The sequence below is a fragment of the Epinephelus lanceolatus genome, chromosome 5 (genome assembly GCF_041903045.1).
Source record: "Epinephelus lanceolatus isolate andai-2023 chromosome 5, ASM4190304v1, whole genome shotgun sequence".
In the NCBI taxonomy this organism is placed as follows: domain Eukaryota; kingdom Metazoa; phylum Chordata; class Actinopteri; order Perciformes; family Serranidae; genus Epinephelus; species Epinephelus lanceolatus.
In genome coordinates this window covers 12,726,762-12,740,955 of record NC_135738.1, presented here as the reverse complement: position 1 = coordinate 12,740,955, position 14,194 = coordinate 12,726,762, and the positions used below count along the sequence as shown (strand labels likewise).

General features: G+C 39.9%; 1 protein-coding gene across 1 annotated transcript in view; it reads right to left on the bottom strand.

Moving 5' to 3' along the window:
- Nucleotides 1-14,194, bottom strand: part of cspg4 (chondroitin sulfate proteoglycan 4) — a 115,978-nt gene that overhangs the window by 12,065 nt on the left and 89,719 nt on the right. Inside the window, exons 7-8 of the mRNA XM_078167716.1 lie at nt 4,263-4,461; nt 1,970-2,101 (exon numbers count right to left, since the gene is read on the bottom strand). Of these exons, the coding sequence (XP_078023842.1) occupies nt 1,970-2,101; nt 4,263-4,461 (331 nt within the window). The remainder of the gene's footprint in view (nt 1-1,969; nt 2,102-4,262; nt 4,462-14,194) is intronic.

Genomic DNA, 14,194 nt, shown 5'->3' with positions numbered 1-14,194 from the left:
GTAGTAAAAAGACAGTGTTATAGTTTTTTAAAGATGTGTTACATTAAAAATGTGGACTTTTGGGGCATCAGTAGCTTAGTGGATAGTGCCTGTGCCCCATGTATAGAGGTGATGCCTCGCTGCAGTGGTCGCGAGTTCAACTCTGGCTGGCATCCCTCTGCTGCATGTCATCCCCCCACTCTCTCTCTCTCCCCATTTCACACTGTTCTGTCCATTAAAGGCAAAAGTACGGAAGCGTATGGCATTCACTTGACAAATTAAAAAAAAGCCCTGTTTTTCTGAGTAATTTTTTTCTGTTTTTTTTGTGTAATTTTTTCTGTTTTTCTGAGTAATTTTTTCCCTGTTTTTCGTGGTATTTTTTTCCTGTTTTTTTTTTTGTGGTAATTTTTTTTCCTGAACGAGGAGACAGGTTGTATCATGCCCATACACGTTTGTCAGCTAACATTGTTACAACCTGTTACATTGAGCGATAGGCCTACACAAGAAGGATGCAGTTGAAAACATAGCTAGATTATCATATCCTATGTGTAACTAATTATGTGCCTTACCCTTACTGATCCAAAAAAAATTACCACGAAAAACAAAAAAAAAATACTCAGAAAAACAGGGCTTTTTTTTATTTGTCAAGTGAATGCCATACGCTTCCGTACAAAAGCCCAAAAACATAATCTTAAAAAAAAAAAAGTGGACTTTTACATAGAAAGACATCACTTATTTTGACAAAAAGAAAATGAAGAAATTCACAAATGAAATTAGATAAAATGTCTGAATCGTTCAGACCTTAATGACTTTTAAGGCCTTATTGTTGTAACACTGAATTTAAGACACTGTAAGGCTTTCTAAGGACCTGCAGACACCCTGATTATATAAATATATATATTTCTACATCTTCAATCTTACAAGTAAGTACACATTCAGTCTGTCACAAAAGTAACACTACATCTGTCTACAGACTTTTCTGATATAACAGTGAAACATGAAAATTCTTTTAACAATATGTATTATTTGAACACTGACAATATAAGTGGCTGATGATAATGTAGGCCCATTACTGCATGTACATTTATAATAAGCTCAAAACAAACATCCCAGAACAGCTCTGCCTTAAATGTAAGAAAGTTAGAGGGACACTATATCACTGCTCAGGTATTTGGGGGACAGTTTTGTGTTTGAATATGATCTTCTTGTATGTCCTAAACAGGCTACATTTACTGACTATATTTCCAAAAGTCTGTAACTCAAGGAGTGAGAAGTTACCTGCACACCAGAAATACATTTTATTTTATTTATTTATCACGCAGAAACGTGTCGGAGAATACTCCTTGTGTCCTCTGGACTTCCTTATGCCTTTTGTTCCAAATGCCTGCATGGAAACTGGGAGGAGGGCTTTTGTGCACTTTGCACCCTCGCTATGGAATATGTAGAATATGAGCCTTCATCTGGTTAAATGATTTTAAATACATAAATAAAGAATTAGAGACAGATTCCTTATGATGTCAATGTTTAAAATGTATCTGGTAACAAAACTAACTCTTTCGAATTTATTTTTTGAGTTGTGAGCTCCTTAAGTTTGATTTTTACTCCCTTCATAGACTCTTTTTGTGTTTTCTGTCTGTAACTACTTTATTTGTGCTACTGCTTGTGTTGGCCAGGTCTCTATTGAAATGAGATTCTGGTTAAAATAAGGTTAAATAAAAATAAATAATAATAAAAAACAGCAGCTATGTTTTGGAAAAAATCCAGTAAACACATTGGACAAACTGTACCTCACTCTCAGTTTCTGTTTTAACCTTATTCTGTGTGTCTGACACAGATACAGAACTCAACAGTACAAAGGTTAATAAAAAGACCTGTCGTCATATTGCCGCAGTGACCGGGTCAAGCGAGTGACCACACACCCATCGCTGTGGTAATCCTTCCATCACTGCCGACTTCACGCTTTAAAGTCTGAAGGATTTTGGCATCTTACCTGGAAATACCATGAGCTCCTCCTGCGTTACCATGGTGATGGTGAGAGGCCTCGCTGTGACAACAAATTGGTAGAGGGGAGATGTGTGCTCGCCGTCTGTCACTGTGAAACTGAAACCGCCGGACTCCTCACCTGCAGGAAGAGAAGAGTTCAGATGTGACTCGCTGGTCAAACTGGTCTTTGCTATTATATTTCAACTCATATTATAATAATACTTACTTATATCTGCAACTTATATTACTAATTATACATGAAGAACGTAATTTAGCAGTTGTGATTCCTTCCTAGTCTGCACTCAAATAATGTATTTGGTCTATAATTCTAACATAGTACTATTTATGTTATTAAATCAGATAAATATGAGATTAATAGACAGTGAGAATCAATGTAACTATATCGCACAGAATTTGTAATAACTGTTAATAAATTCCATGTATTTCAAATATGTTAATGAACATTAAATTAGGCTAATTATGTAAATTGTACGAGCTATTGTTACATCAATTTTCATTGTCTATCCATCTCAGATTTATTTTAATAATTACATACAAACAATCCTTTTTTACACTCCCTATTCCACCCTGTAATGAATAAAATAAGTTACTTTTTAAACTCAATTTTAAAACATTTTAAATAATCTTTCTATCTTTGCACCTCTTGTCTGCACTCTGCACTATTTTTAATGGTGATTTTTTTTAATTGTAAATCGTTTAGTAACTAATTTTACCATTTCTATCTTTTTTTTCTCTTTAGTCTTTTATTATAAACCTGTATCCTTTATTATAGTTTTGTATTTTATTGCTCTGTAAAAGAAGAATGCAATATAAATAAAGCTGCATTGCCTAGATTGCACTGTTGTGGTTTATATAAGAATATTTAATTTATACTTATTTAATTTTAATTTCTATTTCAATCTGATTTCAATTTGATTTCTAATTTCTTTTTATGCACCTATTTTAACGTATTTTATTTTATGTCTATTTCAATATCACTGTGTTGTTGTTGATGAGGGGAAATGTGGTTGTTTTTTATAAGCTGCTGGACAGTTGAATTTCCCTTTGGGGGTGAATAAAGTTCTTTCTATTTCTTTTCTATTCTATTCTACTTAACTCACTTGGAAATTTTATATGTAATTAAAATATGTAAAACTTAAAAATAACCCAAAATACTTTCTTTGAGTGTGGATGAAAATCACACTTTTATTTGGCACAACTAATGGGCAAATAAATACTCTCAAATAAATACTCTCAAATACTATTTTTTCTGTCTCATCACACAAAAGGTCTCTGGGACTTTGACGATCAATACCAGTGACTGATTACATTCCCAGGTAGTCAGCTTTCCCTTTATGCATGAAAATAGATACGTCCGTTTTAAACATTGTAAATGTGACTGCCCTCATACTTCCATATGTCCTTCATGTTGGCATATTTAACAGTCTAAAGATGGTGCTAGAGGGTGGAGTCAAAAGTTACACACAACAACAAACATGGCGACAGTGGAGGAGGTCGTAATAATGTACCTTTAAGGGAGGCAGTGTTTCAGATGGCCGCCTGTGAGGCCATTAAATACATTGGTATGTGAGGACGGAGAATTATTTTCACTATATTACCAATTTGTTTCGTTCTACCATTATTTAATTATTTCCTTTTCTTCTAAAATCCTATCTTCCTTGAGCTACGCCACACAGACTGTACAGGACTCTTTAACCACTCACATCACTCCAGTTTCAGCCTCTTCACACTGACTCCCAGTATGTTTTAAAATAGATTTTAAGATTTTACTGATGACTTCACTTTCAAGGCTCTTTAAGGTCATCAGGCAGAGGTCTTTTGTCTGTTCCAGAGGTCTGGCTGAAAGCTAAAGGGGACAGAGTGTTTGTTGTCAGGGCCCTGAGGCTCTGGAACAGTCTGCCCGAGGAAATCAGGTCGGCCGAGTCAGCGATCTCTTTTAAGTCCCTTCTTAAAACATACTTGTATTAGAGAGTCCTTTCTGATTTTACACCAGTTTTAGGTTCATTTAGACTGTCTTTTATTTCCTCAGTTTTTATACACATTTATGCAATTTGTAACTCTGTAAGGTTTTAGAAAACGCACAAATACGGATGAATTGAACGTAGAGTACAGACAGAAGGCTCCGTATCCAACGTTGAGCAAAAACGAGCACTTAGACACTTGTGTAGGACTTGATGAGTTTTAACACTGCTGTTGTAACACCAGCAGTCTAAGACAGAGGGCGACAGAGGTCATAGATTGATACACTGATGCAAGGAAAATCATTTCAGTGGTCTCACCCTCATGAATGAAGATGACCTCCCCTTTGTTTATGTGAGCCTGTGTGAAATTAGAGATGCCCTCCTCGGGCGCCTCTTTCAACGCCACCATCCCATTGGACGGCACATCAACGTGGTAAACCAGTTCCTCTGCGGGGGTATCGGCGTCCTCTGTGTTCAGCATGCTGGAGGTGATATCGGCTTCCTCTCCAGCAAGAACCTGTGAAATATCAAAGGCAGTGGGAGAGAAGGGGGATGAAAAGACACCACAGATTAGCCAGTCTGTTTGGAGGAAGGTAACTCAAGGTAATTCACGGGGTCAGGAGTTCATTTAAAAATGATTAGAGTGTAATAAAGACAATATGATGCTGTACATTAATAAAGTATAAGGAAACAAACAGAAAGACACCGACCCAAAGGAGGAAAGACGATAAACAAATGAGGAAAATAAAAGAAAATAAGTACAAAAGCCGACCTACAAACAGCCACCTCCACAGAAACAATTTAAAAGGTTAATTATTTCTCCGTGGCAGTCTAGACGCTCCTGTTATCAGAAGATGGAGCACAGCGGTGCGGACTGAATGACTCTCCCAGGGTGGAGGGGCTTTAATGGACTTCTAATGGTCGGCTGGCTGAAAGGAGCATTAATTGAAAGAAATGGGCCAGATCCCCAGAAAGACATTCTTAAATAGCTGGAATCAGCTGGGAGAGTGAGCTGAGGGTGCCCTGCAGTAAGAGGCACGTATCGATCTCCAAAGCCATTCGGCCTCTGATACCTCTCTCGCTGCCTCTGTCTCCACACTTGGGATGAGGAGCGAGAAGACCTCCGGCAGGAAGAAGCCTCAGTTGTGGGTATTAAAGCTTCAGGTGCCAATCACTGACAGTCGTTTATATTTAGAAGTTAATTTACACTATATGGCACCTATAAGCTCACATCATCCATGTATAACACATATGTCAGGAGCTGCAGGCCTGAAGGTGGGGTGGGAGAATTTACTTTTTTTTGCGGTCCAGTTCCTCTCAGCCGGCTTTATCTACCTTCACGGCTGTTACTAATTCCCTCAGCTAAATTAAATGACTTTCAGTGACTTCAGAGAGTGGGCATGAACTGGTGGCATTCACCTGTGGGCTGTATGTGTAAGTAAACAGTGAACAGAGAGAGAAATAACACAGACAGAGAACAAGAGCCAAGAGGTTTTCCCAGCTGTGAAACTGCAATCAAAACTTACAATTCAACCTGTCTAATAGTTGTGATGCATTCTGGTCTACTGAGGGTATTAAAAGACATATCTCTACCTCTCCTATGGAGCATTTCTTTACAGATTAATGCCACAGCAAGAGCTGAGCTGCTTTTGAAAAACCCGATGTTAACGGGACAGAATCAAAAGCACATACTTTTCCTCTTAACTGTAGTGCTATAAATCAGTCTAGATCATTTTGATGTGAGTTGCCAGTTTATTTATTTAACGGGGACAGTGCACGGCTATTTAGCTGCACCAGAGTTAGCTTTAAGCTAATTTTCATCTGTAGTCCCTGGGCAGGAAACAGAGATGAATTTCTCAATAACAACAACATAAAGATATAACAAGTTTAAATAGCACTTGGCTTGTGGTGCTCAAAGGGCAAAAAAAGGAAGAAAGAAAAACATTTTAAAAACTCAAGAGCAATGTCTCTTTCCAGAAATCATGACCCGGTTACTCAAGATAATCCACAGACCTTGTTGTGAGCAGTTTCATAGAGGAACTATTTTCTCTCTATCAAACAACACGTGCCAACTGTATCACTGTGCAGAAAGAGGCATGGACGAGAGGCTCGTGCTCCTGACAGTATGAGATATAAAAACATTAATGTTGTCCTCCTCGGCTGAGCTCTAACGTTAGTTAGCTGTGCGGTGATAAGGGTGTGTGGTAGAAAGAAAATAGTTTACTACGTGAAACTGCTCACAACAAGGTCTGTGGATTATCTTGAGTAACTGGGTCATGATTTCTGGAAAGAGACATTGCTGTTGAATTTTTAAAATGTATCTATCTAAAATCTATATTTTGGCACTTTGAGCACCACAAGCTGAGTGCCATCTAGTTCCATTATATTGGAGAGAAGGCAGACAACTCTACGGCCGATATCTCTAACACTCTGCAACTCACACCAAAACAATCTAGATTAATAAACAGCACTACAGGTAAGAGGACAAATATATATTTTTTGATTTTGGGGTGGACTGTCCCTTTAAATTACAGAAAACATTACTGCTATATCTGCTGTTATCATAGCTGTGCTACACAAACATATGCGTGTTACAACATTGTCTACACAGGCACATTTTCCATGGGAATTTACACTATGGAATAATGAGCCAGAGAGGCACATAGTACATTAACTACAGCTGTTTTCAAAAGTAATTAAGTGCTCCAAGGTTAGCTTTCTTTTTAATTCTCTGCAGCACCTGCCAAAAAACTTAATTTAGTATTTAAGTTCACGTGAAGGCAATATAATCCAAACATAGATCTAGAAACAATTAAGTTAAAAACAATATAACACCAAGGCAGCACGTGCCTCATCACTCAGATTTAATCAGAACAAGATGAAGAGCTCACAGCTACGCTAGCAGCTCTGAGAAGCTGGAGGCTACATTTGCACAGCAGTGCTTCAAGCTAAATGCTAATGTCAGCATGCTAACATGCTCACAATGACAATGCTAACATGATGATTTTTAGCATGTTTTAGCAGGTATACTGTTTATACCTTAGTTTACTGTGTTAGCATGCTGTGTTAGCATTCATTTTCTGAAACTGCTTATCCTGTTGGGAGTTGCGGGGGGCAGGAGCCTATCCCAGCTGACACTGGGTGAGAGGCAGGGTACACGTTGAACAGGTCACCAGACTATCACAGGGCTGACACCCCCCCCCCCCCCCAAGGTTCACACAGGAAACCCTCTTGCTGTGACGCAACAATGCTAACCACTGCACCACCATGCTGCCATGTTAGCATGCATCTGACAGGGACATGCATGAGATGTGTGTACCAAATTTATTGGCAACCCAGCAAATATTTGTTGAGTTATCTACTTAAAAAATGTTGATCTCATGTGCTAATGGAAAAGTCAGGGGATAGCTGCTGAGGTACCAACATCCCTACAGCGTCACTTCTAATGTGGCTACATACGCTTCATTTCTTTTTTTTTCAGACTTTCAAAGTGAGTAAAATAATCGGAGACTTTATTCTGTATGTCAGGGAATTGTTGTAAAAACAAACAAAACTGTTGTCTCTTTCACTCTGCTGTGTGATTTTTTTTTTCCTAGAGTAATCTATCCAGATGCATTTCAATACAACAGATGTGTTGTGACGTGTGTAATTTGGTTGCCTTGCAGTCCCCTTTTCACAACATCCCATTCAGTCTGACACCCCATCACAGATCTATCACCATGAGACACCATCAACGGTTCAAAGCCAAAAAATCCACCATAACACACTTTGTGCCTTTTTTTTCCCTGCGTCTTTGTTCCTCTGAAATGATAACTTTTACAATGGGTGATGACAGGTAGGATTTGAATAGAGGTTGATGTCCATTGCACAATTTCTGCTTCTGCAGATTTTATTCAAACAGTCCTGTAAAGCGACTGCAGAGGTAACTGACAGTAGGCTCTGGTGTCCAGCCTGAAAGTCTTTATTCTGGATTTTATGTGCATGTGCTGGGCTAAGCTAAGGAGCTACAGAAACATATGACATGAACAATATGCAAACCATTTAAAATATTCAGAAAACATTTAGCATGACAAGTAGTATTATATCATTAAAAATAACTGGCATGCTTGTTGAAGAAGACTTCATTCTACACTTTGTGGCCTCAGGTTGGATGTGATTTTAAATCTGCTGTTTTGCTTTACACCAAAAACAGGACAAGGATCTTCTAATGCGACTAATGTGCACAAACCTTTTAATGCAGGATGGGCACTGATTCACAGGTCAAAATATGTCTAGACATCCAAGGTAACTCGTCTAAATGTGGTTAAAAAATTAAACAATTTTTGGCGCTTCAGTTACATACAACAGTTGTTTCATCAGCACTGAAATAACTTTGATCAACTGTGTATTTAGCCTGTGTCACACTGAATACAAGTGATTTAAATGCTTACTGAGCCGCCTCAGCTGCCAGGGTGGAGAGCAGAGGTGCTGATGTTTGGAAGTAAGCAGGTGGCTAAATTTGGGATAATCCCTGGCCCATCAGTTTGGGAGGGGATTGAAGCCTGCTGCTTGCACGTGCAGACAGCGGGGACCCCAGCAACAACCTCTAAAGTGCATCTAAACAGTTCAGCTGGAATTTGCTCAGAAGTCAGCAGCCCACCCTGTGGTTCCACCAGCAGTGCTGCACATAAGATACCTCCAGAGACTGTTCACTCCTGGGGATAATAACTTTTCATGTGTCAGACACTTCCGTGACAGAATGGGGGTAGCCTGCCTGCATGAGCTCGGTAGGTGGCGTGTCACCTTCAGAGGAAGAAAGTCACATCATCCTACAGGAAATGGTGGTTTTGCATCACTGCAAGCCACTGACAGGCTGCAGGGGTATTTCAGATAGAACCAAGGGCGTCTGAATTAAACCAGGCTTTCATTCTAATGGCCAGCAGGGGGCGACTCCACTGGCTGCAAAAGGAAGTCGGACTGTATACATCTTTAAGAAAATGACCCTACTTCTCACTTGATTTAATACCTCAGTAAACATTTTCCTACTGAATTTATGGTCTCAACTGGTTGGTCTTCCTCAATACAACACGAGGTTCATTTTGTAAATACTGGTCCCATTTAGGGCAAAAAAAACATAATAAAGCAGGGTATGCTTTAAGGCACTGACAAGTCACTACCATGGCAACCTGTCAATAGTGTCCTCAGGTTCCTGGCATACTTGCCAACCTTGAGACCTCAATAACCTCAATAACCCAAGGTGATATGTAAACTCATCTTCACTGGTCGACTACAAACATGACATATCATCTGAAACATGGAAGTAGCTACATGCCCATTAGCCCACAGCGTCATTAACAGGCGGCTCGCTCAGTGTGTGACGTGCACTTGTAGATAAAATATAGGCCTATATTAATGAAGGTTCATTAGTATGCTTTTGTATTTCTCTGTAATGTAGCACAGTGTTAACAATGTTACTGATACTATTCTTTCTCACACCTTCAACTCAAACCATTGTGTTGCCCCGCCCAAAATATTTCATTTAATAATTAAAGTAACATCATAAACATGCGGGCGACTAGTCGACTAATGGCCCTAAATTACGACTATTGGTCAACTAGGAAAATTCTCAGTTGGGGGCAGCCCTACTTATAGAAGTGGGGTCCAGGGGTCTTCCCCCCAGAAACTGCATTCTGGTGACTTAATAAAATAATAAGTGCACTACATCAGCATTTTTATGTTAGGTGCATTAAATTTGAATTAGTTTTTGGTTCATGACCCGACACTTCAGTAGAGTACCAGGAGGAGGGAGGGAGGCCAGGCTGTAGGCTTGGCCCGTGCCAGGGATCCACAGCCTGCTGTCCTCTTTGGCCCACACACTCCTGGGTCCTGGATGCTTAAGCAGGCGGAACAGGAGGCTCATGTTCTCTTTAAGACAGCTGGGAGCCTCGCCACAGCAGAGGAGGGCAAGCCAGGTCCCTTCAACCCCCAAGGCACCCCTGCAAACCCCCCAGCTAGAACATCCCGTCGGACCTATGCACGTGTAACGCGGTAAGCACTGAGTCGTGGTGTCCACCGGCCAGAGAATCAGAGAAGGAGGGTGAGAAGGGGAAGTGTGAAGGAAGCCGTTGTAGGGTGAAAACACCCTGTACAGTGCCAGAAACAGGTTGTGATAATGAAAAAGAAAATAAAGGTGTTAAAATCTGTCATAAATCGGGAGAAATACAAGAGAATTGTGACCCCAGTGTGAAACCAGCAGAGGGCGATGGAAAACAGGAGAGTTGGAAAGTATGGTTCTAGGTCAGATCCATTCCTTGATTCTCCTCAGCTTCTGTGGCTCCAAAAACAAAGATGGCAACAGCCAAAATGCCAAACTTATGGCTTTAAAATGGCAGTCCACAAACCAATGGGTGAAATCACAGTCCGTATGCCAACTTCTTTTTCACAGACTGTGGGTAGAGCTGAGAGCAGCATCACACCAGCCTACATCAACCAACAGGGTAGCATTTTATCCACTCTGCTGTTGAAGCCTGCAGAGAACCTGTGATATGAGGCCTTAAAGAGTCTCTGCTTCCTCTGGGCAGTTTACATCTCAAGGCTGCAGAAAGCAGAGCGTGTCCAGGAGCACACTGTTGGAGGAGTAAGGACTGAACCCAAACATTTCTGAGCCAAATCTGGACTCTGTTAGGGAGGGAGGAAGTGGATCTGTTTGCCTTAAGGCAGGACACCCACCACTGCACCATAAACAAGACAGATGCTCTCTGCTATCCCTCTGTTTTATCCCTCTGCTTATCGAGAGAGACATGAGAGGCTGATATGATATGCAGAGATGACTTAGCTGATAATAGCGCCACCCACCTGGCCAATTTCTCAGCATTAAGGAGTATTATTGCAGACAAATACTAGTGTTACGATACCTCACCATCGTTCTTCCACCACCACTAACAGAGCTGATGCTGTCGAAGAGTTATTTCAGAGGAGGGTGGGAACGATCTCCTTATGAGAACAAACAAAAAATATGGCCTTAATTTTGAGAAACATTTGCTCTGACAATACTACAGCCTTGAGACAAAAGCATCTCATCATCTCAGTCATGGTTTCATTTGTCAACCCAATTGCCAGAGTAAATGTCAGCATTGTATGCTTCTACAAACCACAGGTGTTTAACATTTGTACATTATTATGTGGTAGATATGTTGTAATTTTACATTGTGTTTCAACAATGCCATGGTTAATGTGTGGCTGTGTTTCAGAGATTGTGTTTTGGTTGAAAATAACCGGTTTTGTTGCGATAAACAAATTCAATCGAAATGACACTGATGTCTCATTGAAAAACACCCTGTTCATCTTTGGTCTTGAACAATGGTCCGCAGCTCGGCAGCCATCTCGCCTAAGTGTCGTGTCATCCACCATCCCCTCCACATCCTGATGATAACACCAGCTCAGAACTATGTCACTTTAGAACCGTTGATTTAAAACGTATAAATTTAACGGCCTGTGGTTTGCTAAAATGTGTAGTGCCAACATCTTTTTCTGGCCACTGCGCAGATTGTTTACAGTAACTTTATTAAAAGGTATCACCGTTTACTCCCAACTGGAGCATTTTTTGACCACATACTGCATCCTTGATGGGAGTGATTGGGTGTGGTCAAATGTGTGCACCTGTAACCACTTCCAAAAGTGACACCATGTGGTCCTGTTGAACCACCTGTATGTCACTGGAAGGTGAGGGTGGGAAGTTAAACCACTGGAGGTCAGCAAAAACAAGATTTACTGGGGTCTTGAGGGTATACTGCAATTTGTTCCAGATAAATGGAGCACAAAGTCAAAAAGCAGCATTTTGCAGGTCAGCGCCAATCTGCACCAACAACTTCTGAGCATGTACAAACAGTACATGAGCAACTCCAACCCTTTATGTGGTTAGAAAGGTGAGATTAAAATAAAAGTAGTTTTGAAGGAGCTCTTAAATTAATACTTCAACTCCCCAAATCACCATTTGTATATCAGTTATTCTCCTTGTGTTAAGATGAATTCATGATGTTTTCTTTAGTGAACAAAGAATCCAATGCTCTCTTCAAAGCTAAACTCCACTGACAAAAACTGTAACTTTACCTTGCTGAACGCGAGAGCTGCTGGGCTACAACTGCCACGATCAAGTAGTTAGTTTGTGTTACTGTGTGGCTGTGGTGTTTTAAAAAGTTAACTCCTATTTCTTCATTTGTGGATTCGCCATTCACAGTGAAAGTTGAAAGTTTTCTTCACAAATTCAGTGTAACACAGGGTGAGTAACTGATATAAAAATGGTCATTTGGGGGTGAAGTATTTCCTGCATGAAAAAAAATATGAATCAGCACTATTTTGCAGGACCTGCCGTCTTTCTTTCTTCAGAAAATCTTCGTCTTAGTCAGCTCTGTAATGGGATGAGGTTAAATCACATTATTCTTGTAGCTCTTGTACTCTTTATGAATCTCGCTTTGTTTTTTGATCGATGTTCTTTTGTGTAAATTTATTATGCTTTTTGGATGAATTGTGACTTATCTTTTGAAAAAGTGTTTTTGAAGAATGTGAAAGAAAAACTATTGAAAAAGAAAAGATAATTAGCCATGTGACCCATGTATATTTAGCACACCTGTGAGTGCTCATGTGATTCTGTTGAGCGAACCTGAAGAAGCACATTGTTCACTCTCTTAAAAAAATCACAGTAATTCAGTTCAGTGCAGGGTGGTTCTATCTTGATATGAAGGAACAGACATTTTAATATAAATTATAGATTTATATAAACCATCAATTAATGATAATCTGCCCATGACTGCATGACAGCTTAAATCAGACAGACCTATTTTAGAGCCTTCTGTTTGGAGCATGTGGTAAATGACATTGTTTTCCATTTTGAATACAAATAGTTTGTTAAGAATAATTTACACACAAGCTAAAGGCAAAGAAGTCTATAAAACAACACTAATTACAGACTGTAACTCCCACTTAGGTCAACAGGAGGTTTGATTCCCTGTGGAATAGACACGATAAAACGCCTGCAGAGTTACAGTAAAACGCCTGCGGCTGTTTTTCTAGCCTGCTGCTGAAATAAATAACTTTGAATTTGTGTATTTTACAGTAGAAAATGTGATGAATATCTCAGAGCAGCTGATGTGAGACCGTGCTGTCTTGTAGTTCAGTTTGACACTATGATTATACTGACTTGTGCTGATGATTGTCATGATAATCACCTGTTTGCAACACTGATTACCTGTTGTGCTGAAATGCAACTTTGATTGGAGTAAAATATTTCCAAAATTTACATTGCAAAACAGTCGTCTTGATTGTTAAAAATAGGTGTCAATATTTAAAATGAGGTCATATCAGTGGATTCAGGGTTTTGTCAGTACTAGTTCTGATTTTTTATAAAGTGCAAAACCCAACCCTCACCACTAGATGGGCCCATCAGTCCACCCTCCACCCCAGTGACTGCACCAGGCAATCTAGGGCAGGTAATCTGGAAATGGCCCTGCAAATTGATGGTTTATATAACAATCAATGCATTTAGCACCTAAGAGGATGGGCTGCAAATTCAATTTGATCGGACACAATGGCTTATATTTCATTTGAAGGCAGTAATGAAGGAGCTGCCATAGGCAAATGACTTAGTTTGCTGATGACTCAACAGGATATCACCATCTTCTTAAATGTTTAAGACTCTGAGGGGTGCCAGATGTCTGAGGCTGGATCTCCAGACTGCCCGGGCATCTGAAGTATTGGGATGATTTAAGGGACACCAGTGTGTTTCTAACTCTAAATTGGGGAGTGGAGAAGTAAAGGCAACAACAAGACAGATGATAGTTTATTGTCAGTGCCTAAACTGCGGCCGTGAAGAAAAAGAAGGCAGTTTCCATTTTGATTTCGGCTCCCCATCTGCAGCTGTGTTATTTCTCTCGGAGGCACGGATGAACTACCCAAATACCTGGTGTAACGTCTCCCCTGCTCTGTGTTTTGATGAGGGATAAAACAAAAATACTGCACTTCATCTATCACTCACTGCTCATGTGCACAAATAGCAAGGCGGGGATTAGGCTGGCATGCAAAGCAGAAGTGTTTGGATAGTTACTGTATATAATGCTGCAAAAACAAGAACAACTCAGACGCCTCCGAAGGAAATAGCAGCTAGACAGTCAGACTGATAGATAACTGGATAGATGAATGAATAAACAGAAAAATAATATGCTAGACTGTCAAAAATTGAGACTGACCCAGAGGGAAAACTATTCTGAGTTATAGCA